The sequence below is a fragment of the Heterodontus francisci genome, chromosome 20 (assembly GCF_036365525.1).
Source record: "Heterodontus francisci isolate sHetFra1 chromosome 20, sHetFra1.hap1, whole genome shotgun sequence".
NCBI lineage: Eukaryota > Metazoa > Chordata > Chondrichthyes > Heterodontiformes > Heterodontidae > Heterodontus > Heterodontus francisci.
Genome location: NC_090390.1, coordinates 16,395,015 through 16,421,396, shown reverse-complemented (window position 1 = coordinate 16,421,396; position 26,382 = coordinate 16,395,015). Strand labels below are relative to the sequence as shown.

Below are 26,382 nucleotides of genomic sequence, written 5' to 3'. Positions count from 1 at the left end.
ATAAGCTGAGGTATGTGCATGGGAAGAGATGTCAGAGAAGTAGATGGTTTTTGTGATGGGAGGATAGGGGTTTGGAAACTCAACTAGGAGTCAAATTGGACACTGAGGTTGCAAACAGTCTTATTCAACCTGAGACACCAGCAACAGCTTGCATTTATATAGTGCCTTTAATGTAGTAAAGTGTCCAAAGGTGTTTCTCTGGGGCATTATAGAACTTTGACACCAAGCCATGAAAGGAGATATTAGGACAAAAGCTTGGTCAGAGATCTAGGTTTTAAAGAGGGTGTTAAAGGAAAAGAGAGATAGAGAGGAGAAGAGGCTGAGGGAGAGAATTCCAAGCCACGGTATCAAAAAGCTGAAGGTATGACCACCAATGGTGGAGCGATGAAAATTGACGATGTGCGAGAGGCAAGAATTAGACAGAGAATCACAAAGATGTTCAAGGGATATAGGGCTGGAAGCAGTTACAGAGATAGGAGGCATGAGGCTATGGAGGGATCTAAAAACCAGGATGAGATTTTAAAATCGAGGTGTTGCCAGAACAGGAGCCAATGAAGGTCAGCAAGCACAGGGGTCATGGGTGAAAAAAACTTGTGTAAGTTAGGATATGGGCAGTAAAGTTTTGGATGAGTTCAAGTTTATGGAGGGTAAAAGCTGGAAGGCCACCCAGGAGACAATTGAAATAGTCAATTCTAGAGGTAACAAAGACATGTTTAAGGGTTTCGGCAGCAGATATGCTGAGGCAGGTGGGGAGACAGGCAATGCTACAGAAGTAGACTGTCATGGTGATGGAGCAGGTATGCAGTCGAAAGGTAATAGAATCATAGAATAAAATGATGGAACTGTTTCAGCATAGAAGGAGCTCATTCAGCCCATTGTCCGTGCTGGCTTTCTGTAAGAGCAATTTAGCTAGTCCCACTTCCTAGTCCTTTCCCCTATGACCCTGCAAATTTTTTCCCTTCAGGTGGTGCTGTTGCCCACTTTCCTTTTGAAAGCCATAATTGAATCTGCCTGCACCAAACTTTCAGGCCGTATATTTCAGATTGTAACCACTCACTGTAAAAAAAAATTCTTCCTCATGTCACCTTTGGTTCTTTTGCGAATCACTTTAAAATCTGTGTCCTCTGGTTCTCCACCCTTCTGCCAATGGGAAAAGTTTCTTTCTATCACTCTGTCCAGACCCCTCGGATTTTGAACACCATTATCAAATCGTCTCACAACTTCAGCTTCTCCAATCTATCCATCTAATTGAAGTCCCTCAGCCCGAGAACAATTCTCCTAAATCTTTTCTGCACCCTCTTTAAAACCTTCACATCCTTTCTAAAGTGTAGTGCCCAGAATTGGACCCCAAATTGCAGTTGAGGTTAAATCAGTGTTTTATAAAGTTTCATCAGAACTTCCTTTAACTTCCTTGCTTTTGTACTCCATGCCTCTTTTTATTAAGCTCAGGATCCTGTCTGCCTTTTTAACCATTTTCTCAACTTGTCTTGCCATCTTCAATGATTTGTACATATACACCTCTGGGTCTCTCTGTTCTTGCACCCACTTTGTAATTATACCTTTAGTTTATATTGCCTCTCCTTGTCCTTCCTAACAAAATGTATCACTAAGTGCTTCAATGCATCAGCCATGTATCTGTCCATTCCATCAGCCTGTCTATATCCTGTTGAAGTCTATCACGATCCTTCTCACAGTTCACTGTATTTTAAGTTTCCTGTTATTTGCAAATTTTGAAATTATGCTCTGTGTACCTAAGCCTAAGTCACCAGTATAGATCAAGAAAAGCTGTGGTCCTATTACTGATCTTTGGAGAACACCACTGTATACCTTCCTCCAGTTCGAGCAACAAACTTTCACCACTACTATTTCCTGTCACTTTGTATGCATGCTGCCACTGTCCCTTATTCCATGGGCTTCAACTTTGCTGTCCAGCCTATTGGCAGGAATTTTTCATTGGGTGGACGGCCCTGTCCACTGACCGAAAAGTCGGTGGCAGGCCCGTCTCCACCAGGCCTGGGGAGCCAGACTAGGATTTTTCGCTCCCCATGTCCTTAATTGGAAGTCCCGCCTAATGGAGCTGCCAGCCAATCAGTGGGCCGGCAGCTCTTAGTCCCAGCAGCACTTTCCAGAGCAGTGTTCACTGCTGGGATTACACCCAGCCATCGGAAGCGAGATGCAGGCTGGCACCAGAACGTGGGTAAGTTTTTAGGGCCATGCTGGGCACAATCGAGGCAAGGGAGGTCGGTGAGGGGGACAGGGAGAGTATTGTGGGTTGGGGGTGGTTAGGGCTTTAGGGATGGCCCTCCATGGGGCACAGGGTGCCTGATCAGGAGGGCTCCCCCCAGCCCACAAGAAGGCCGCATGATGGAACCAGGCAGGCTTTTTGAGGCCTCAGCCGCCCACCAGCCAAGGGTAAAACACCCATGGCAATGGGCAGAGGCCCTTAAGTGCCAGTTAATTTGCCACTTAAAGGCCTTGCTTGGCTGGGGTGAGCGGGCCATTTATTGTTGCCGCTGCCCCGCGTAAAATTGCAGCGGGGGCGGGAGGGGTTTGGGAACGCCCCCCATCCCCGCCTCCCACTCAATTTTACGCACCCTCCCCCGCCCCCCCCCCCTGCCACCAGCCCACTCATTTGAGGTTGTACAATTCCGGCCATTATGCGGCACTTTATCAAATGCCTTTTGGACGTCCATGAACATCACATCAACCACATTACCCTCTCTGTTAAACGTAATTTGTCTTGAACAAATACAAACAGAACATGCTGAAAATACTCAGCAGGTTTGCCTTTAACTTGTTGGCTTAACTTAATTAATTCACACTTGTTCAAGTGACTGTTAATTTTGTCTTGGATTTTCATTTCTAAAAGTTTTCCCACTGCTGAGCTTAAACTGACTGGCCTGTAGATGCTGGGCATATGCTTACACCCTTTTTTGAACAAGGGTATAACATTTGCAATTCTCCAGTCCTGCAGCACCATCCCCGTAGCTAAGGAGAATTGAAAGATTGTGGGCAGCACCTCTGCAATTTCCATCTTTATCCCTCAGTATCCTCAAATGCATCCCATCTGGTCCAGGTGACTTATCAACTTTAAGTACAGCCAGCCTTTCTATTACCAATTTTTAGCCATCTAGTATCTCAATGACCTCCTTTCTCACTATGTCTTGGGCAGCATCCTCTTCCTTGGTAAAGAAAGATGCAAATTACACATTTAATACCTCAGCAATGCCCTCTGCTTCCACGTGTAGGTCTCCTTTTTGGTCCCTAACTAGCCCTACCCCTCCTCTTATCTCCCTTTTACTATTTATATGCCTAGAGAAGACTGGCATGGGAGAATTCGTGGACATATCATGTCTCCTAGACATACACATCTGCAGGAAGTGTCACCAGCTGCAGAAGCTTGAGCTCTGGGTTTCGGGACTCAAGCGGCGGCTGGAGTCATTGTTGTGCATCCGTGAGGCGGAGGACTACGGGGCTAGCACATTTAGGGAGGTTGTCACACCACAGGCTAGGAGCATGCAGGCAGATAGGGATTGGGTGACTGCCAGGCAGTCTAAGAGAACCAGGCAGCTAGTGCAGGAGTCCCCTGATATGATCTCACTCACTAATCGCTTTTCCATTTTGGATACTGGTGAGGGTGATGGTTCCTCAGAGGAGTGCAGTCAGAGCCAAGTTTGTGGCACCACAGGTGGCTCAACTGCAAAGGAGGGGTGTAAGAGGAATGGAAGAGCAGTAGTGATAGGAGACTCATTAGTTAGGGGAACAGACAAGCGTTTCTGTGGCAGTAAACGTGACTCCAGGTTGGTGTGTTGCCTCCCTGGTGCAAGGGTCAAGGATATCATGGAAAGGCTGCAGGGCATTCATCTGGGGGAGGGTGAACAGCCAGAGGTCATGGTCCACATTGGTACCAATGACATAGATAAGAAGGGGGATGAGGTCCTGAAAACAGATTTTAGGGAGCTAGGAAGGACTCCCAGTCCCACGTGCAAGTGAGCATAAAAATAGGAGAATTGTGCTATTGAACATATGGCTGGAGAACTGGTGTAGGAGGAAGGGCATCAGGTTTTGAGACATTGGGACCGGTTCTGGGGCAGAACCTGTACAAGATGGACGGGTTGCATCTTAGCAGGACTTGGATGAATATCCTCGCAGGGAGATTTGCTAGCGCTGTTGGGGAGGGTTTAGACTAAATTGTCAGGGGGTTGGGAACCTGAGAGGGAGCTCAGATTGGAGGGAAGCAAAACTGGTAACTTGTCTGGGGTGTGGGAACCAGGAGCAAGTATTAGAGGGGAATACCAAGGTGCACAGAATCCTGGGGGAGATAGATAGGACAAGACTAGGGAATAGTATGTTATTAGGTGGAGTCAGAGTAAGGGAGAAACTAATAAAGTCTGAATCAGGGTTAATGTGCATGATTGTGAATGCATGGAGTGTGGTTAATAAGATTGGTGAGGTACAGGCGCAGATTACCATGTGAAAATATGATGTTGTGGCTATAACAGAGACCTGGCTCAAAGGGCAGGACAGGGTGTTAAATATTCCCGAATACAAGGTGTTCAGGAAAGATAGGAAAGGGAGAAAAGGTGGAGGGGTGGCGGTATTCATTAAGGAGAGCATTGCAGTGCTGGAGAAAAAGGATGTCCCAGAGCAGTCGAGGACAGAATCAATTTGGCTAGAGTTAAAGAACAAAAAAAGTGCAGGTACATTGCTTGGTGTTGTCTATAGGCCATCAGCTAGTGGGAAGGATATGGAGGAACAACTTTGCAAGAAAATTATAGAGAGGTGAACAAAATTATAGGGTAGTTATAATGGGGAACTTTAATTATCCATAGACTGGGATAATAGTCGTGCAAAGGGCAGTGAGGGGCAAGAGTTCCTAGAGTGTATTCAGGAAAATTTTCCACAACAGTATGTTGTTCGTTCAATGAGAAAGGAGGCACTACTCGACCTGGTTCTTGGGAATAAGGTGGGCCAAGTGGATCAAGTATCAGTCGGCGAGCATTTAGGGGATAGTGATCATTGTATCATAAGGTTTAGGCTGACTATGGAAAAGGGCAAAGAGCAATCTAGGGCAAGAATAATTAACTGGGGGAAGGCTAACTTCAATGTGATAAGAATAGAGATGGGGTGAATAAAGTTGGCAGGAAAACCAGTAGATGAACAATGGGCCTCCTTCAAAGAAGAGATAGTTTGGGCACAGTAAAGGTATGTTCCCTCGATGGGGAAAAGTAAGGCAAACAAATCCAGAGCTCCCTGGATGACAAAAGAAGTGGAGATTATGATAAAGAAGAAAAAGTGTGCTTATGACAAATGCCAGGTAGAAAATACTATTGAGAACCAGGCTGAATATAGAAGGTCCAGAGGGGAAGTGAAAAAACATATAAGAGAAAGAAAGAGAGAGCATGAAAAGAGACTGGCAGCTAGTATTAAAGAAAATCCCAAAGTTTTCTATAGGCATATAAATAGTAAAAGGGTGGTAAAAGGAGGTATGGGGCCGATTAGGGACCAGAAAGGGGATTTACACATGGAGGCAGAGGGCATAGCTGAGGTATTAAATTAATACTTTGCATCTGTCTTTACCAAGGAAGAAGCTGCAACCCAGGCAATGTTGAAAAAGGAGATAGGTCAGACACTAGAGGGGCTTAAATTGATAAAGAAGAAGTATTGGATAGGCTATCTGTACTTAAAATGGATAAAGCACCAGGGCTGGATGAGATGCATCCAAAGATACTGAGGGAAGTGAGGGTGGAAATCGCAGAGGCACTGGCCACAATTTTTCAGTCTTCCTTAGACTCGGGGGTGGTGCGAGAGAACTGGAGACTTGTAAAAGGTGCCACACAACAGACTTGTGAGCAAACATGTAGCTTATGGAATAAAATAGACAGTAGCAACATGGATACAAAATTGGCTGAGTGACTGGAAACAAAGAGTTAATCGATGTTTTTCGGGCTGGAGGAAGGTTTATAGTGGAGTTCCCCAGGGATCAGTGTTGGGACCCCTGCTTTTCCTGATATAGAAAGAAATATTAATGACCTAGACCTTGGTGTGCAGGGCACAATTTCAAAGTTTGCAGATGATATGAAACTTGGAAGCATTGTGAACTGTGAGGAGGATAGTGTGGAACTTCAAAAGGACATAGACAAGTTGGTGGAATGGGCAGACAGGTGGCAGATGACGTTCAGTGCAGAGAAATGTGAAGTGATTAATTTTGGTAGGAAGAACATGGAGAGACAATATAGAATAAAGGGTACAATTCTAAACGGGGTGCAGGAGCAGAGGGACCTAGGTGTATATGTACATAAGTCATTGAAGGTGGCAGGACAGGTTGAGAGAGCGGTTAATAAAGCATACAGGCTTTATTAATTGGGGCATAGAGTACAAGAGCAAGGAAGTTATGTTGAACTTGTTTAAGACACTAGTTCGGCCTCAGCTGGAGTATTGCGCCCAATTCTGGGCGCCGCACTTGAGGAAAGACGTGAGGGCACTGGAGAGAGTACAGAAAAGATTCACGTGAATGGTTCCAGGGATGAGGAATTTCAGTTATGAAGATAGATTGGAGAAGTTAGGACTGCTTTCCCTGGAGAAGAGAAGACTGAGAGGTGATTTGATAAAGCTATTCAAAATCATGAGGGGTCTGGACAGAGTGGAGAAACTGTTCCCACTCGTGAAAGGATCGAGAACAAAAGGGCACAGATTTAAAGTAAGAGAAGCAAAAGTGACATGAGGAAAAACTTTTTCAGGTAGCGAGTGGTTAAGGTCTGGAATGCGCTACCTGAAAACGTGGTGGAGACAGGTTCAGTTGAAGCATTCAAAAGAGAATTAGACAGTTATATGAAAATAAATAATGTGCAGGGTTATGGGGAGAAGGCAGGGGAATGGAACTGAGCGAGTTGCTTTTTCAGAGAGCCGGTGCAGACCACGATAGGCAGAATGGCCTCCTTCTACGCTGTAACGATTCTGTGACTTAGATTCCCTTTTATGTTTGCTGTCAGTCTCTTATAGTATCTCTTTGCCTCTCTTATTTCCTTTTTCACTTCCCCTCTGAACTTTCTATATTAGCCTGGTTCTTATTTATATTAACAATTGGTCATCTGTCATTCGCTGCCTTTTTCTGCATCATTTATTTTGCATCTCCTTTGTTATCCAGGGAGCTCTGACTTTTATCACTTTACCGTTCCCCCTCATGGGAATGTACCTGGACATCTCCTCCTTAAAAGCAGCCCAATTTTGCCTGTCAGTCTTTGATTCCACGTTACCTGGGACAGATCCTTTCTCAACCCACTGCAATTGGTCTTCCTTCAATTAAGTATTTTTTACTCTAGATTGCTCCTTGACCTTTTCATAGCTAATCTGAATCATACAATACAATGATCGCTGTTCCATAAATATTCCCCTACTGACACTTGATCCATTTGACCCTCCTTATTCCACAGAACCAGATCCAGCAACACCTCCTTCCATGTCGGGCCAGAAATGGACTGCTCAATAAAATTTTCTTGAATACACTTCAGTACCTCTTCCCTCTCTGCCCTTTACACTATTACTATCCCAATCTATACTAGGACAATTGAAGTCTCCCACCATCACGACTCTATAGTTCATGCACCTCTCTGTGATTTCCCTGCAAATTTGCTCCTCTATAACCTTCCCCCAATTTGGTGGCCTATAGAATGCAACCAGTAGTGTAATGGCACCTTGACTGTTTCTTAACTCTAAGCAAATAGATTCTGTCCTTGATCCCTCCAGGACATCCTCTCTCTCCAGCACTAGTATTCTTCTTAATCACCCTCTTCCTTTCTTTCTTTCCCTATCTTTCCTCAACACCTTGTATCCAGAAATATTTAGTCTCCATTCTGCCCTTTTTTGAACCAGGTCTCCTTTATCGCCACAACATTGTATTCCCATGCGGGCTATCTGCACCTGCAGCTCACCAACCTTATTTGCCATGCTTTAGGATCACATTAGATTACAGTGTTCCAAATAAGCTAGTTCAGCCTCAGACAAGGATCAGGAAGAGGGCTGGAATTGGTGGCAAGGGAACAGAGTTTGTGGTGGAGACCAAAGGCAAATGCTTTCCTAAGTTTAATTGGAGGAAGTTTCTGCTCATCTCGAACTGGATACTGAACAAGCAGTGTGATAATTTAGAGACAGTAGAAGCATGTGGACTGCGCAGCACCAGGCACTGGAATGGCGGACACAGATGCGACCCTGCATACGCCCGAAGGGATTCAAAGGATGAGATCATGACATCGCAGGCTGATGCAATGCAGAAATAGTAAAATTGGCTCAAACAATGTACAAGGAACACCTTCCTTATTCACTCCAAAAACAACAAGCTTTAGCAAGTAAGAATAACCCTGTTCCTGGGCTATTTAAAGGTCCACTCAGCAAGTTGCAGCTAAGGTGTCTTCAACTTACTTGTGCTCCACCAAAGTTGTGGAAGCACTGAGTCATCGAGTCATTTACAGCACAGAAGGAGGCCTTTCAGCCCATCGAGTCCATGCTGGCTCGCCACAGCTATGCAGTCAGTCCCACTCCCTGGCTCGATCCCTGTGGTCCTGCAAGTCTATTTTTCTCAGGTGGCCATCAGTTTCCTCTTGAAGTCATTGATTGTCTCTGCTTCCACCACCCCTGTGGGCAGCGAATTCCAGGACATTACCACCCGCTGTGTAAAAATGAGCTTCTTCATATCCCCTCTCTCTTTTTCCCAAATCTTTTAATCTGTACCCCCTACTCCTTGTGTACCATTTGTTATTGGGAACAGTTTTTCCTTGTGTAACTTATCTAAGCCAGTCATAATTTTTACACTTCCATTAAATCTCACCTCAATCTCCTTTGTTCGAAGGAGAACAAACCCAGATTTTCCAACCTAACCTTGTAACTAAAATCCTCCATCCCCAGATTCTGGTAAATCTCCTCTGCATCCTACCAGGGAGAGGGATGGCATCAGTAGCTAGGAAATGGAGTTTGGAGCAGGAACTGAAAACAATGGCTTCAGTCTTCCCAATAGTTAACTGAAGGAGGTTTCTGCTGTTCCAGTACTGGATGTCAGATAAGCAATCTGATAATTTAGCAATGGAGGAGTCAAGAGAAGTGGTGATGAAGTACAGCTGGGTGTCATCAGGTACATGTGAAAACTAAACCCATGCTTTTGAATGATGTCGCCAAGGGGCAGCGTGCAAATGAGAAAGAGGGTTCAAGGATAGATCCTTCGGGGACACTAGAAGCAACCGTGTGGGAGCAGGAAGAGAAGCCATTGCAAATGATACTCTGGGTACTGTGGTGAGCTACTGCAGGAGTTTGAAGGTTTTTGCTGACCACAGAAAGGCTGAGCAAATTACAAAGCCTTTGATAAGCATGGGGACCGTAGTTGCAGTACCACTTACTCTCCAACATGAATATAACAGGCGGAAGAGGAGGAGGCAGAGAAGAGAACCTCTGTGAGGATGGAGGAGAAGGAGGGCTCTCCTTAGAAGACACTACCCAAGAATAGCATGGATGTGTCCGCATGAAAATCAGATGTGGTGACGGCGGTTTTGGATTTGGTCAGTGGTGGGAAAGCACCAAGGCAGCGTTGCCGCCCCAACATAACTGAAGGGCAATTTGTTTTGTAGCACAGTTAGTTATAATACATTTGCATTCAATATAAGTGATACAATGGGGGTGGGGTGGGGTGGGGGGGTGTGTGACGGCCTGGGATTAAGTGGAAATTGGACAACCCTCACGTGCCTTTGGATTCCCGGATATTGAAAGGTGGTGGCACCGAGGTAAGGCCTCAGTGCTGTGAAGGGAGAGCAACCATGACCAGCACTGAATAGGGGAAGAGGGGGGAGTGGAGGCCATTGTCAGCCTGCAGTTCTTTGTGCTGTGCATGAGTAGCCTTGGCTTCGGGTGGTCGGCACAGATGGCCATACTGCTGGGTCATCTGCACGGATGGCTATACTGTTGGGTCATCTGCACGGATGGCTATACTGTTGGGTCATCTGCACGGGTGCCATACTTCTGGGTGAGAGGGTCAGATGGCCATACTATTGGATGAGAGGGTGAGTTCTCAGCAAGGCTGGTGCTGAGAGCCATCAGCACGTAAGCTAAGGGGAGCAGCAAAGGCAAAGATACCAAGGCAACTTCATCTCTGTAAGGACAGCGTTCTGAAGGCCTACTGATCACCTGGCATGAGTTTCATACACCCTGTCTTTGTGGACCCCGATGGCATGATGCAGTGCCTCTGACAGAGGGAAGGTCAGGAGGCAGCTGCGCCTGCGCATGAGGCTCCACAACGAAAGCAACAGCAGCCGGCCATACCCAGAAAATGTACTGGACTCAAATCAGCTACCTCCAAATGTCTAAGCGGCATTGTTAGCAAAGACTGCAGCTATCCAGGAAGGCCATCACCAAACTATGCGCCATGCTGCAGGACAACTTTTGCGACCTATGGGATTTGGTAATCACCCAATGCCAGTGGCCCTAAAAATCACAGTGGCATTCAACTTTTAAGCGCCTGGATCTTTTCCAGGGACCCACTGGGGACAGGTGTGGGGTCTCCTAGACAGCAGTCCACTGTTGCATCAAGGAGGTGACCAATGCCCTGTTCAAGAGAGCCAGCGACTCTGTGTGCTACCGGACCGACCCTGACAGCCAGGCCGAGAGGGCAATTGGATTCGGGGCCATCGTTGGATTCCACCAGGTGCAAGCTGTGATAGATTGCACGCACATGGTCATCAAGGCTTCAACAGACCAGCCAGCCGCCTTAATCAACAGGAAGGGCTTTCATTCCATCAATATTCAACAGGTCTGCAACTACCGAAAGCGTTTCCAGCAGGTGTGTGCCCGCTTCCCGGGAAGCAGCCACGACGCCTGCATACTTCGGCAGTCCCAGGTAGCATAGCTTTCCAGGCCCCCCGCTCGCCTTCAGAGATGGATCTTCAGGGACAAGGGCTTACCTGTTGAAGACATGGCTAACGGTGCCTCTGAGGAACCATCACACTGCAGCAGAAGAGAAGTACAACGCTTGCCACAGCTCCACTCAAGTGACCATCAAGCAGGCCATTGGGCTACTATGAGATTCCGTTGCCTGGATCGATCTGGTGGAGCCCTGCAGTATGTCCCATCAAAAGTCTTGCATTTCTGGGTGGTCTGCTGTGCTTTGCAGAGGGGGGAGGTCTTTCCTGATGAGGACATGGTTGATTGCCACGCCTCAACTGACGAGAAGGATGCGGAGAGGGCCAATGAGTAGGCAGCACTGGATGTTGAAACCCTTGAACCGGCAGTCAGGCACATTGAGTGGCAGGCCAAGAAGGCAAGAGACAGTCTCATACTTACCCACTTTCAGCCACCATGATGGCCTCTCAGAATGAAAGCAATAAAGACTTACCTAAAAGCATTCTGTTCTCTCCTTTCTGTGGAGGATGCCATGCGCTCACGTGCCTGAGACATGGCAGCACACATGGCATTGAATGACACCTCCATCGTCCACTCATGGCTGCGCATGGCCTCTGGCATCTCTGCCAGATGTTGCCTTCCCATCTCTGAAACTCCAGTATTTCTTGTACTGTCGACACCAGAGCATCAGCCTGGGGCTCAGCGTGGGTCTGGCGACTCACAGTCCTCTGACTGTCAGAGGCCTCGGCTGTCTCAGCTTCAGCTAGCTGCTTGGGCACGTGTGCAGTGCTCTCACCAACTTGTGACCCTGATTCTAAAGCCGTGTGTAAACCCACTGACAAAAGAACAAAGAACAGTACAGCACAGGAACAGGCCATTCGGGCCTCCAAGCCTGCGCCAATCTTGATGCCTGCCGAAACTAACACCTTCTGCACTTCTGGGCCCATATCCCTATATTCCCTTCCTATTCATATATTTGTCAAGATGTCTCTTAAACGTGGCTATCGTATCTGCATCCACCACCTCCCCTGGCAGCAAGTTCCAGACACTCACCACCCTCTGTGTAAATAACTTGCCTCGCACATCCCCTCTAAACTTTGCCCCTCGCACCTTAAACCTATGTCCCCTAGTAACGGACTCTTCCACCCTGGGAAAAAGGTTCTGACTATCCACTCTGTCCATGCCGCTCATAACTTTGTAAACCTCTATCATGTCGCCCCTCCACCTCCGTCGTTCCAGTGAAAACAGTCTGAGTTTTTCCAACCTCTCCTCATAGCTAATGCCCTCCAGACCAGGCAACATCCTGGTAAACCTCCTCTGTACCCTCTCCAAAGCCTCCACGTCCGTCTGGCGTGATAGTATCTGCACTGGTGGAAGGTGCAGGAGAGTCATGTGATTGTGAATCCTCTGACTGCTTCTCCTCCCCCTTCTGCAGAAGCTGACCTGAATGAGAAAACACAGACATGTGTGGGTTAAGCTGTGCAGATCTCGTCATGGTATCCATGCATGATGTGGATCTCCAGAAGTGTGTTGGAACACAATCCTCAGTCACTTGTGCGGAGGCTCCAGTTTCACCATCCACTATTGAGTGGCCATCCTGGGTCTCTGCTAATGCCAGTGCTTCATTCTCAGCTGCTGAGAGAGGCTGTATGTCTGCAATTGCTCAGTTAGTTCACAAGGTCTCCTTGTTGTTATGGGCCTGCTTGTCCAGCAAGTAGAAAGAGGAAGATAATAATACTTCACAGGAAGAGCTACAGGACAGTTCTGCTAGTGGTGGCCCCTTGTCCCCTGCTGGAGTTTCCTAAATGGCTCACCCCATGTCAGCTCTCAGGGGAGGTGATGTGAGCCCTTGGCTGAGATGCAGCCATGCATCTGGAAGGATGTGTTGATGCCTAACCCCCTTTGCCAACACCTTTGTGGTGACTCCCTTCTCATGTTGTGCTGCCTCTCACATAGCCACATACAGTCCACAAAAAGGAGAGTGGTATGAAGCACTTACCTTGGCAGATCGAAGGAGGGTGTTGACTCTCTTCCTGCACGGCACTGCACCCATGTTTGGGGGCAGTGACCCCACTGTGAGTCAGTGTGTTTTTGTGATGCCTGCCGTGGATGAATAGCTGGAGGTATGCAGAGGCACTGAGAGATGTGTGTGCGGCTGATATGATTCAAAGTCGTGTGTGGGCGAGATACATTGTCAGGATGTTGGGGCTGAGTCCTAAGTGTCAGGATGTGGTGCTGGTTGAGTGATGGGGGTGTGGTGCACTGAGCACAGTCTGGTAGGTGCAAGCAGTGGTCTGCTGATGCATTCACTCACCTTGAACACCAGAGTGAGCTTGACATGATGGCAGGACTGTGGTGCTGCACTCTGGGCATTCACTACCCTTGCCACATGCTCCCATTTCCTTTTCCGGGTCACTCTGGAGGGCTTTTTGCCTCTTACCCCTCCCCCCACAGTGGAAACATAGCTTCCCTCCTGGCTTCAATCTCCTAACAGAGCATGCCCAGAGCAGTATTACTGCATCTGGAAGCTGTCTCCTTCCCTTGGTGTGACATAGCTTCTTGGTCATTAGCCAAAAGCAATTATCCAGCAGCTTGCAATGCGTTGCTACAACTTTCCTTTTATAGGGACTGCACCTTTAAATAGGGGAGTCTGCCTGGAACATGTGCTTTCTACAGAATGCTACTCATCCCCCTTGAGTTTGCAGAGGATGCTTATACTGAACTGGAGACCGAGGCTGCGTAATCCTGGAAATGAGGTAGGTAGACCAATTTTCTGCCTTACCAACCCCAATTCCAATGGGCACCAGCATGCCATGAGCACTGACCCCGCGCCCAAAGATCAGGACGAATGAATTCGCACCCCCTTTTCTTACATAATTGCCCAGCTAACTGAGAAATGTTTCAAGACCTTTGCTAGGATAAAGGTAAATGTTGCAAAAATCAGGAAACGGGAACAGAGAATATTTCCCAATATGTTCTCCCAACAGAAAGCATGTATTCGTAATGTTTATTGCATATTTTAGATGAAATTGGCTGATAGTTGTGTTTCTTATATTGTAGGGTAGGTTCTTTCCATTTCCTTGCTTCCTACCAGTGCTTTAGCAGTGTGTCTGCCGTTGCATTGTTCATCCAAGACAGGAAAATCTTCATGTAAGTATGCAGTTATTGCTCATCAGCCACAAATGGCTATTTGTTATGAATCTGTTAAATGGTCTGATGACCGACGTTACACAGTGTATCAACAGAATAATCCATTCATTCATGTCGCATCAGTTATTGTATTCATCTACATTGGACAAGACACTGAATGTTGATGAATTACTGTTTCAATCGGCATTACACATTCTAGTACAGTGATTCTTATACATTTTCTGGCTGTGTCCAAAAATCTCAAAACAGTTTTGGACTGGGGCTCATGGTTTAAAACTTTTTTGTGCTGGGCCCCACCAGCTCAGCTCCTTTTGGATGCTGGTACCGATAGCTTGAAAAAAAATGTTGTCAAAATTTATATTGTTATCACTTTCTTTCCTCTATATTTTGGATGAAATGTTAATCTGTGAACTCTGCTTTTTCACATGGACATAAAATATTCCTTGGCAGTATTTGAAAAAGACAAAGGGAGTTCTGTCAGTATCATCGCCAACATTTCTTCCTCAACCAGTAGCACCAAAAATAGAATAACTAGTCATTCATCTCACGTGCTGTTTGTGGAATCTTATTTTGTGCAATTCGGTTGCCACATTTGCCTCCATAACTACAGTGACTGTACTTTAAAAGAAATTCACTAATTGTGAAGCACTTAAGAAATCTTGATGATATGATAAGGCACCATAGAAGAATAAGTTCTATTCTTCCTTTCTCAGTTCTTTCCTTATGATTTCCATCTCCCTCTAGTAGTATTCTATATGTTTTCCTCTCTCGATTTATCTTTGTCAGTATTTTCTTTTTCTCTGTATTTATCTCTGCTATTGCTGCAATTTTTTTATTCATTCATGGGATGTGGGCATCGCTGGCTAGGCCAGCATTTATTGCCCGTCCTAATTGCCCTTGAGAAGTTGGTTGTGAGAAATTTCCTTATTCTGAGTAAATGTTGCTGACAGCTAGTTCCAGATTCATCTGAAAGCTGCCGCTTTTCCAATCAATGCCTGTTCAGACAAACTGACTGATGGTTTGAAAGAGTTCTAGTGAAAGTCTAAACTAAGCACCGGACTGGCAAAGATAGCAACTACGGACGAAAGTATTCAAAGTGCTCATAATGCTGTAACCTAGATTTTCTAGTCCGGCATAAGCCCCATAGATAGTTGAGTGGTGCGCGAACTACAGCCATGTAACCATGTAGTGCTGACCTTGGCTGAATTATATGCCAGGTGATCTTCAGGCAAGGGAGATGCCTCTGATTGGGAACCTGTCCATCGGAGAGATGGTATCAAGATGGGAAAGCCTTTAAAACAGGATTAGCTTTCCTCCAAAACACATGCACACATAAAAGCAAACATGCTTTACTATCACCTAAGACTTGTCCAAGCTTAGCCCACTCATATCCTACTCCTGTTCACCATCTCCTCCCACAGCTGGATTGGCTGAGATACTACTTTTGGAAAGCATAAAGCTCATGTATTGTGCTGGTGTTCTTTGTTCACAGCAATGTTATTTTGTACATCTCCCCCATTCTATAAATTAATAGCCTCCATTTTAGCTTTTCCAACAGTAAACTTTGAGATAACAGTGCTCTTTTGGTAAAGTCTGGAGGAATGGGAGAATCAAGTGGAGAGATTTGTGCTCATCACAAACCAAGAGATTTCATTCATTCTTAGCTCAGATAGAGGATTTCTTTTATGTTCCATGAAACTGTTGGCAAAATATGTACAATCTTTCCCTTTTCCCCTTTATTCCATCATAGATTAATTTAACGTGTTTTTCCTCTCAAATCAACTTATAATTTCTGATTACGTCTTACTCCTTGACATTCAATGGCATTACCATCGCTGGATCCCCCACTATCAACATCCTAGGGGCTACCAGTGACCAGAAACTGAACTAGAGTCGTCATATAAATACCGTGGCTACAAGAGCAGGTCAGAGGCTAGGAATCCTGCGGCGAGTAACTCACCTCCTGACTCCCCAAAGCCTGTCCACCATCTACAAGGCACAAGTCAGGAGTGTGATGGAATACTCTCCACTTGCCTGGATGGGTGCAGCTCCAACAACACTCAAGAAGCTCGACACCATCCAGGACAAAGCAGCCTGCTTGATTGGCACCCCATCCACGAACATTCACTCCCTCACCACCGACGCACAGTGGCAGCAGTGTGTACCATCTACAAGATGCACTGCAGCAACGCACCAAGACTCCTTCGACAGTACCTTCCAAACCTGCGACCTCTATCAACTAGAAGGACAAGGGCAGCAAATACATGGGAACACTACCACCTGCAAGTTCCCGTCCAAGTCACACACCATCCTGACTTGGAACTATATCGCCGTTCCTTCACTGTCGCTGGGTCAAAATCCTAATAGCACTGTGGGTGTACCTACCTCACATGGACTGCAGCGGTTCAAGAAGGCAGCTCACCACCACCTTCTCAAGAGCAATTAGGGATGGGCAATAAATGCTGGCCTAGCCAGTGACGCCCACATCACTGAATGAATAAAAAAAAACCTTAGGGGTGAGGCAGGAGTCAATCACAATAGTAAATCTCAGACCTGCAGTAATCAAATGAAGAAAAAGATGCTTTGTAAACATTCAATGTGATTTAAAACAAGATCGCATACTATTAATTTAAACTGCATAAATCAATAGCAATTTTTAGCTGTAAACCAATTAAACTAAAGTCTTTTCAAAAGTTCAAATTGAGCTGACACACTGTTTTTCACACTTGTACAAGTAAGCTTTATTCAAAATAAAATCACACCAGTATCTTCAACTTAAAATGTAATTGAAAGTTTTCCCCAATTCACCATTGACCTTTGGCTGGAATATAACAAGAGCAGTCTGCAATAGCGCATTCATCTTTCTGAACCTCCCAAGTCTTTCTTCAGTGAACAAGGAAAAAGATTACAGGCCTACACCTTTTCAAGTCCTCACCCTGGGGAAAAGCAAGTTTAACAAATCATCATCTCTTTACAAAACATCAGACCAAACACATGTTATCTCTATAATCTTTATCTTTTCTTGAGTGTGTATCTGATATTGAAATCTGACATTGAAATGAACATTGTTATGGACAGGTGAGAGATGATAGGGATGGTTCCTCCTTTTCCAATTCTTGACTAACTGAAGACAGGGTGTTTTTAAAAAAATAAAACCAAGAAATGCTGGAAATACTCAGCAGGTTTGGCAGCATCGGTGGAGAGAGAAGCAGAGTTAACATTTCAGGTCAGTGACCCTTCTTCAGAACGAGCAAATATTAGAAAAGTAAAAGGTTATAAGCAAGTAAAGTGGGGATGGGGCAAGAGATAACAAAGGAGAAGGTGTAAATAGGACAAGGTCACAGAATAGCTGGCCAGAAGGTTATGGAGCAAAGGCAAACAATATGCTAATGGTGTGTTGAAAGACAAAGCATTAGTACAGATAGGGTGTTAACGGACTGAAATTGAACAGCCACAAGTACAAACATGAAAAAAACAGTGGGTAAGCAAACTGAACAAACTAAGATGAAACAAAATAAAATAAACACAAAAATATATAAAAAAAATAAAAATAAAAAAATAAAAATAAAAGTAAAATGGGGGGCCCATCATGCTCTGAAATTATTGAACTCAATGTTCAGTCCGGCAGGCTGTAGTGTGCCTAGTCAGTAAATGAGATGCTGTTCCTCGAGCTTGCGTTGATGTTCACTGGAACACTGCAGCAATCCCAGCACAGAGATGTGAGCATGAGAGCAGGGGGGAGTGTTGAAATGGCAGGCAACCGGAAGCTTGGGGTCCTGCTTGCGGACTGAGCGGAGGTGTTCTGCAAAGCGGTCACCCAGTCGGCGTTTCGTCTCCCCAATGTAGAGGAGGCCACATTGTGAGCAGCGAATACAGTATACTACATTGAAAGAAGTACAAGCTCGAGGAACAGCTCTGCTGCCACAGATGCTGCCAGACCTGCTGAGTATTTCCAGCATTTCCTGTTTTTATTTTCGATTCCCAGCATCTGCAGTATTTTGCTTTAGTTTTTTAAAAAAGATGTTTTTTTAGCCCACTGAGTGCTTTAATTGTCAAGAACAAACAAACGACAGGTTTTCTCATAAGCTTAAAAGAAAGATAAATGTTTATCATGCAACACCCGAAATATTCACAACAGCCACTCACACTCGTACAGATAAACACACACTCAAGAAAAGATAGAGATCGTAGAGATAACATGCATTACGTCTGATGATTTGTAAAGAGTCTTCTGTTGAACTTGCTTTTCTCTGACGTGAAGTTGAAACAGTGCAGGCCTGTAATCTTTTCCCGTGTTCATCAAAAAAGACTTGGGAGGTTCAGAAAGAATAATTCACTGTTGCAGATTGCTGTTATATTTCAGCCAAAGGTCAATGATGAAGTTTTGGTACAATTTCTGAGGTAGGGAGTTCAAGGCCAACTTTAGTCGCCCACCCCACCCGCCAAAGTCAGAAACGGAGGTGGGGGTTCGGGGGCCCCCAAATAAACCACTGGGGGGTAGCGTATCAGTTACAGGATGTCATTCCCAGCACTGGAAATGTTCACCAGGGCTGGGGTAAGGTGGGACATAAATCTTGCTCTCCTCCTAGTTGAGACCAATTAAAGCAGTTTAAAAGTTTATTAAGAACTTGTCAAGGCTGGATGTAGAAATTTTTGAAGGGAGGCATAGGTTACTCCCACTTTCAGAAGCAGATCAGCTGAAGGGGAGGGTGGGTAAAGAGTAGGGAGCCAGTCATGGCTGCCTCAGGGCAGCACCCCAGCTGCATGTTACGAGCTCACAGGACACCAGTCTGGTGTGTACTGTGTCTTTTACGGTTGCATTTGCTGACAACGCAACCACTAGGTGGCGCTGCACTGGCACATGTGCAAATGCAGCCTGTTCCACTAAAACATCACAGTCTGAGACATTCAGGCAGCTGCCAGGACTAAAGATGGCGCTGCTCAAATTATCACACAAAGGCAACATAAACACATGGCAGTACACAATGGCCAGGGAGGGAGAGAGCGAGCAGGCCGGGGAGGGAGAGAGCGAGCAGGCCGGGGAGGGAGAGAGCGAGCAGGCCGGGGAGGGAGAGAGCAAGCGGGCCGGGGAGGGAGAGAGCGAATGAGTGGGCGGGGGGGCTGGGGGCAGGGAGAGAGCAAGCTTGTTGGGGGGAGAGGAGGAGAATGCACTTGCCGCCACCACCAAGGTCTTTGGCCGCACTCTCCCCATTACCCCACCCCCCCACCGCTCTCTCCCCGCTCCCACCCTCGCGCTCTCTTGCTGCTTCCTGCATTATCATTTACACTGTGAGTTGCCCAAGTTACCCACAATGCACACAACTTCCCTCATGCATTAGTAGTTCATCATTCTTGTCAGTCTCTGCACTTGCATTGCACTCATAGTCATTCAATCATGCTGATCTCTTAATGGTCTGCATGCTCGTTGTCGTTGCTTGTTCATCTGGTTGATTTTCCTTCTCCGGCGAGTGTCGTTCCCTTGACACTTGTTGCTGGGGTAACTGTTGTTGTTTCATTTCCGTTGTTGGGGTGCTGTTGACCTCTGGGAGTGATGGTTGTTCTGTGGTCTGTGCAGTTGGTGAGTTCTTAGTTTCCTGATTGGCCACCTGCTTTGACGGAATAGCTTCTCCAGTTGTGTGTATGTGTCTGCGGATGCGATGGTATATCTGATCATTCACTTCCACTGCATACAATCGAGGTGACAACTGCTCCAAGCAGGCCCCAACTTACAATTTGCGCTGACTTTCGTTGAGAGCATGGAAGGTTTGTACACTTGTACACTGCTCAATTCTGGCAATGGTTTGGCAGTTTTGTCAAAGTGAACTTTGGCTTCTGCCGTTTCACCTTGATTTTGTCACTCATGCCTGTTACTACTTCTGGCTTCAGTAACTTTTTTGCTATTTGAAGAGTAGTTTGGGTGCCGTGTGACATTTGTCTTTGTACCAGACTACTCTCCATGCCACTCGAGGATTGCCTTGTATACACCTGTGCCAGATTTGCTCGATTTCTTTATGATTCCTTTGACAATTTTCACTGCTGCCTCAGCCTTTCCATTGGACTGGGGATAGTGCGGAGATGATGTATGGTGTTGAATTTACCAATCCTTTATGAAGCGGCTGAATTCTTCGCTCGTGAACTGCGGGCCATTATCGGTCATCACAATGTCTGGAAAGCTATAACAACTGAAGTGTGCTTTCAGGCATTTTACAATCTCACCGGTAATTGTTGAAGTCAGCTGGTCTACCTCCCAATAGTCAGAATAGTAGTCTACGGTGACAAGATAATCAGTACCTGTGAGAGTGAAGAGATCTACTCCCAGCTTCGTCCATGGTCTGTCTGGGATGTCATGTGTCAATCAGTGGCTCTTTAGCTTGCTTAGCTTGGTACTCGTTGCATGTACTGCACTGGCTAATGTGGTCCTTGATTTCATTGCTCATGTTTGGCAGTAGAGCACTTCTCTTGCCTTCCTCTGACTCAATTCAATTCCTTGGTAGCTTGCATGGATGTGCTTTAGCTTCTCTCCTCTCAACTCTTTAGGGATAATGACTCTATTTCTTTTGTACAAGATGCTATCTTGGCTGTCAATTCATCTCTGCAAGCCCAATACACTCTTGTGACCACAGGAGTCTCCTTGATGCTGTCAGGCCATCCTTTCATCACTATTTCTTGCAACACTTGTAGAGTTGGATCTTGTTGGGTAGGTCGCTTGATTTGAGCAAGGAGTGTGTCTGTCAGATTCAATTTCTGTGCTCAGTTGATGACTTCCTGAGCATGTCAAGCTGCAGCTTCACATTGGATCTGGAAGATTTCACACTCTGTCATAGCATCCTCTATTTTCTTCATAGGGAGTGCTGCTCTCGACAGCATGTCAGTGACGTACATTTGTTTCCCTTGCTTGTATGTCACATCCAGATGATATCTCTGTAACTGGAGTAACACCCTTTGCAGATGCTTTGGAGCAGATAGTAGCAGCTTGAGGAAAATGCTTTGAAGTGGCTTGTGGTCGGACTCGACTGTCACTTTGTCTCTTCCAAGGAGGTATTGATGAAAATGTTCACAAGTAATGACAATGACCAGGTACTCTTTCTCGATCTGAACATGGTGTTGTTCCATTTGTGTTAATGCCCTCGATGCAAATGCAACGGGTTGTTCTTGCTGCATTAGATTTGCTCTGAGTCCTGTCTCGCTGGTGTCACACTGCAGGGTAACTTCATCTTTTATGTCACAGTCTTTCAGCACTGGCATTGCCATCACTAGTTGCTTGATTTTAGTGTACGCTGCTTCTTGTTCTGTGCCCCAATATCACTACATGTCCTTGGCAGGGAGTTGGCGTAATGGTTCACACTCCGACGACAAATTGGGCAAGAATTTTGCTAAATAGTTGATGAATCCAACATTTCATTACACTGCTTTTACATCTGTTGGTTCCTGTATCGCTGCTACTGCTCTCACCTTTTCAAGATCTGGGCGAAGATCTTTTGCTGTCAGTACATGACCTACGTACTTGACTTCGAGCATCTTTAATTGCAATTTTTCTTGTTCAGCTTCAGATTCATCTGGCAAGCTGTCTAGCAGTCACACTAGATTTTGTTCATGGTCGGCAATGGCTTCTTCCACATCCATAAATTAGCAGATCATCCATTATAGCTTCCACTGCAGGAAGATCACTAACTATCTCATGCTGTCTGTGTTGATACTCCTCTGGAGCCATGGAAATGTCAAACAGCATGAGCAACCACCTGTATCTCCTGAATGGCGTCCAGAATGTGGTTAGAAAGCTGCTGCATTCATCCAGCTTCACTTGCCAGTAACCATCCTTCGCATTTAGGGTAGTGAATATTTTTGCCTTAGAAAGTTGTGGCAAAATTACTTTGATGGTTGGCACGGGGTAGTGTGATCTCTTCAGAGCTTTATTTAGATCCTTTAGGTCTTAGTAATTTGATTGAGTTTTTTGAGGAAGTGACGAAGATGATTGATGAAGGAAGGGCAGTAGATGTTATCTATATGGACACTAGTAAAGCCTTTGACAAGGTCCCGCATGGCAGACTGGTACAAAAGGTGAAGTCACACGGGATCAGAGGTGAGCTGGCAAGATGGATACAGAACTGGCTCGGTCATAGAAGACAGAGGGTATCAGTGGATGGGTGTTTTTCCTGAATGGAGGGATGTGACTAGTGGTGTTCCGCAGGGATCAGTGCTGGGACCTTTGCTGTTTGTAGTATATATAAATGATTTGGAGGAAAATGTAGCTGGTCTGATTAGTAAGTTTGCGGACGACACAAAGGTTGGTGGAGTTGCGGATAATGATGAGGATTGTCAGAGGATACAGCAGGATATAGATCGGTTGGAGACTTGGGCGGAGAAATGGCAGATGGAGTTTAATCCGGACAAATGTGAGGTAATGCATTTTGGAAGGTCTAATGCAGGTGGGAGGTATACAGTAAATGGCAGAACCCTTAGGGGTATTGACAGGCAGAGAGATATAGGCGTACAGGTCACTGAAAGTGGCAACGCAGGTGGATAAGGTAGTCAAGAAGGCATACGGCATGCTTGCCTTCATCGGTTGGGGCATAGAGTATAAAAATTGGCAAGTCATGTTGCAGCTGTACAGAACTTTAGTTAGGCCACACTTAGAATATTGCGTGCAATTCTGGTCGTCACACTACCAGAAGGACGTGGAGGCTTTGGAGAGCGTACAGAGGAGGTTTACCAGGATGTTGCCTGGTCTGGAGGGCATTAGCTATGAGGAGAGGTTGGAAAAACTCAGATTGTTTTCACTGGAACGACGGAGGTGGAGGGGCGACATGATAGAGGTTTACAAAGTTATGAGCGGCATGGACAGAGTGGATAGTCAGAAGTTTTTTCCCAGGTGGAAGAGTCAGTTACTAGGGGACATAGGTTTAAGGTACGAGGGGCAAAGTTTAGAGGGGATGTGCGAGGCAAGTTTTTTACACAGAGGGTTGTGAGTGCCTGGAACTTGCTGCCAGGGGAGGTGGTGGAAGCAGATACGATAGCGACGTTTAAGAGGCATCTTGATAAATATATGAATAGGAAGGGAATAGAGGGATATGGGCCCCGGAAGTGCAGAAGGTTTTAGTTTAGGCAGGCATCAAGATCGGCGCAGGCTTGGAGGGCCGAATGGCCTGTTCCTGTGCTGTCCTGTTCTTTGTTCTTTGATGCACACTCTCAGCTTTCCAGGTTGTCACTTTCTTGGTTACTCCCTTCTCTCCAGCTTTTCTATCTTGTCTTTCAGGCTGGCCTTGAGGGCAGCTGGAACTTTCCTCGACAGATGCTGAATTGATCTTACACTCTCATCTATTTCGAGATGATATTCTCCAGGAAGACATCCTAAATCTGTAAATACATCATTGTACTCCCCTAGGATCTGTTCTGCAGTCAGTGGTTTAGTGTGCTGTGACACATTGCAAATCTTTTTTTGCAGGTTGAAGGCTACCAGTCCAAGCTTTAGACTTGCTTCGGCTGAGTTGAGTGGCTTTTGCAGTCCAAGATCTGGAACTCCAGATCTTCGTTCTTGCCACTGCATTGGACTCTCAGAGTAACTTGTCCTCTTGGCACTAGTATGGTGCCATCATTAAGCCTCAACCTTACTTTCGAGGGCTTCATTTTTGGAACGCCATGCTGAGCCACTTTGCACGTGTCTGTGAAGGTCATGATGTTGCATGACGCACCGGTGGCTATCTGGCACTTTATGTTGACTTGATAGTCTCCTTCTGCATCATTTCAACAGTCACAAACCATTTATCACCTGTCGACCAGACTGAACCAACCTGTTATATGGTGTATAGTGACCAGTGGCCATCTGTACCTGCTTGTTGTGCTTGCTTCTTGCCAAACACTTGTGTGCAGAATGATACAGCTTCTTGCAGTGAGAACACTGTTCTCCCCACGCTGGACATGCCTTCTTCTCCTATGCGTGATCTCCTCTGCAGTATTTTCATCCTGCCCTTTGTCTGTGACCTTCCTGCCCTTTTGGTCTGGAATGTCTATCAGCTTAATGCAAGGCCTGGTCTGTTCTGCCATGAATATGGTCTAGCTGCTGATATACAACCTCAGCACTTCTGCACATGTCAATCGCTTTCCTAACAGTCCGCTTCTCCTCTCTCAGTCGATGTGCACTCACTGCAGGATCTCTTATGCCTAATACAATCCTGTCTTTAATTAGATCATCTTTTAGTTGCACAAATTCACAGGATTCTGCTAGCTGTGTTAATGCAGTCACATATTGATCAACGGACACTTTTTCACCTTGGGCCCTAATATTGAACGCATACCATTCATCGGTTGCATTCACTTGGAGTTCAAAGCGTGCCTTCAAAGCTTTCAAAATTTCTGCTATCCTTTCTTTTTGTTCTTCAGAGAGATTTAGGGTGGAATACACTTGTAACAGTCTCTCCCCAACAGTGATAAAAGTGTAGCTACTTGCAGCAGCTCTAGCTTGTTAATTAAATCTGTTGCAATTTCGTAATTTTGCCATTCGAGAAGAAAAACTGCCAGTTCTGTTTCATATCACCTTTTATTTCAACCGGCGCAGGCACAGGAAAGTTAGCAGCCATTGTCCTACCCTGTGCTTTCAACTGTTTCTTTGTTCCTTTTCTGTGGCTTCCTGTGGCTTTTAGCAGCTTTTAGCAGTTGTGACCATTCCTGTGGCCTTTGTTCCATAGCTGTGCTTATTCACCACTCAATCTTAGTTCCACTCTGACACCATGTTACGAGCTCACCGGACACCAGTCTGGTGTGTGGTGTGTCTTTTAATGAACTGATTGTAATGCTGCCTGCAGTCAGAATGCTTCATGGTAGAGGTCACATGATGAAGGCAAGCCAGGAGGCACATTGGTATTTTATTGTATTTCCATCCCAACACCCCATAACAGGGTCGGCGGGGCAAAGTAGGACTTGGCATCTGGTGCGGAGGTGCCCTGGCACTGCGCAAGTGGCAGGGAGAGTGGGCACTCAGTGCCTGGGCATTGAACAGGGTCAGCACCTCACTAGCATTGCAGGGGCAAGAGAGAAGAGGGAAAGGCTGCCAAAGGCTATTGGGCAGCCACCTGCCCAGAAGGAAGTTTGCAGCTGGCAATGGGGCATGACAATCAGATTTTGAGCCAAGCGGCGATGAGGGGCAACATCTTCCTCAAGAAGGGTGGAACCCTGATCAGCAGGAGGGCATGGGAGAGGAAAGAGGGTCAAGAAGGCAATGGAGGCCATACCCTCAGCACAGGATCTGCCACCAAAGTTAGAGCTACCTGGAGATGACTGAGACCCAATGCCACAACAGACTGCAATTCTCCAGGCACATGGTCACAGATATCTGTGCCCTCATCAGTGAAGACCTTGCACCTCGCAGCACTGGTCGCCATGCCTTGCCAGTAGCTGTCAAAGTCACTGTGGCCTTAAACCTCTTCACTTCTGGCTCATTCCGAGGATCAGCTGCAGATCTTGGTGGCATCTCGCAAATGGCTGCACACCACTGTATCTTGCAGATCACTGACGCCCAATTTGCCAGAGCCGGACAGTATATTTACTCACGACAAACATGGCCTTGCAGGGACAGAGGCAATTGGGTTTCAGCACCATCACTGGATCCCAGTTTCAGGGCATCATTGATTTCACCCATTAAGGCACCCAGCGACTGCCCACTCAGATTTATCGAGAGGCAGGGCTTCCACTCCCTGAATGTTCAACAGGTCTATGACCACAACAAAAGTTTCCTCTATGTGTGCGCTCACTTTCCTGGCAACTGCCATAACTCCTTCATCCTCGAGTATCACATCTTTTCTTAATCTTCCCTTCTCCAAAGAAAATAGCCTCAGCTTCTCCAATCTATCCACGTAACTGAAATTCTGCATACCTGGAACCATTCTTATAAATCTTTTCTGCACCCTCTCTAATACCTTCACATCCTTCAAAAAGCATGGCACCCAAAACTGCACACAATATCCCAGTTGAGGCGAACCAGTGTTTTATACAGGTTTATCATAATTTACTTGCTTTTGTACTCTGTGCCCCTATTTATAAAGCCTAGGCTCCCATTTGCTTTATTAACAGCTTTCTTAACCTGCCTGCCAATTCAACGATTTGTGCACATATACCCCAGGTATCTCTGCTCCTGCACCCCATTTAGAATTGTACCCTTTATATTGTCTCTCCTTGTTCTTCCTGCCAAAATGAATCACCAGCCTGTCTTTGTCCTCTTGAAATTTATCACTAGCCTCCTCACACTTCACAAAACTTTCAAGTTTTGTGTCATCCACAAATTTTGGAATTGTGCCTGGACACCCAAGTCAAGGTCATTAATATATATCAAGAAAAGCAGGGGTCCTAACACCGACCCCTGTA

At 45.9% G+C, this 26,382-nt stretch overlaps 1 protein-coding gene across 1 annotated transcript in view; it reads left to right on the top strand.

The window, feature by feature from the left end:
• Window positions 1–26,382, top strand: part of LOC137380846 (broad substrate specificity ATP-binding cassette transporter ABCG2-like) — a 208,091-nt gene that overhangs the window by 96,046 nt on the left and 85,663 nt on the right. The window contains exon 10 of the mRNA XM_068053258.1: window positions 13,939–14,028. Coding sequence (XP_067909359.1) covers window positions 13,939–14,028 — 90 coding nt within the window. The remainder of the gene's footprint in view (window positions 1–13,938; window positions 14,029–26,382) is intronic.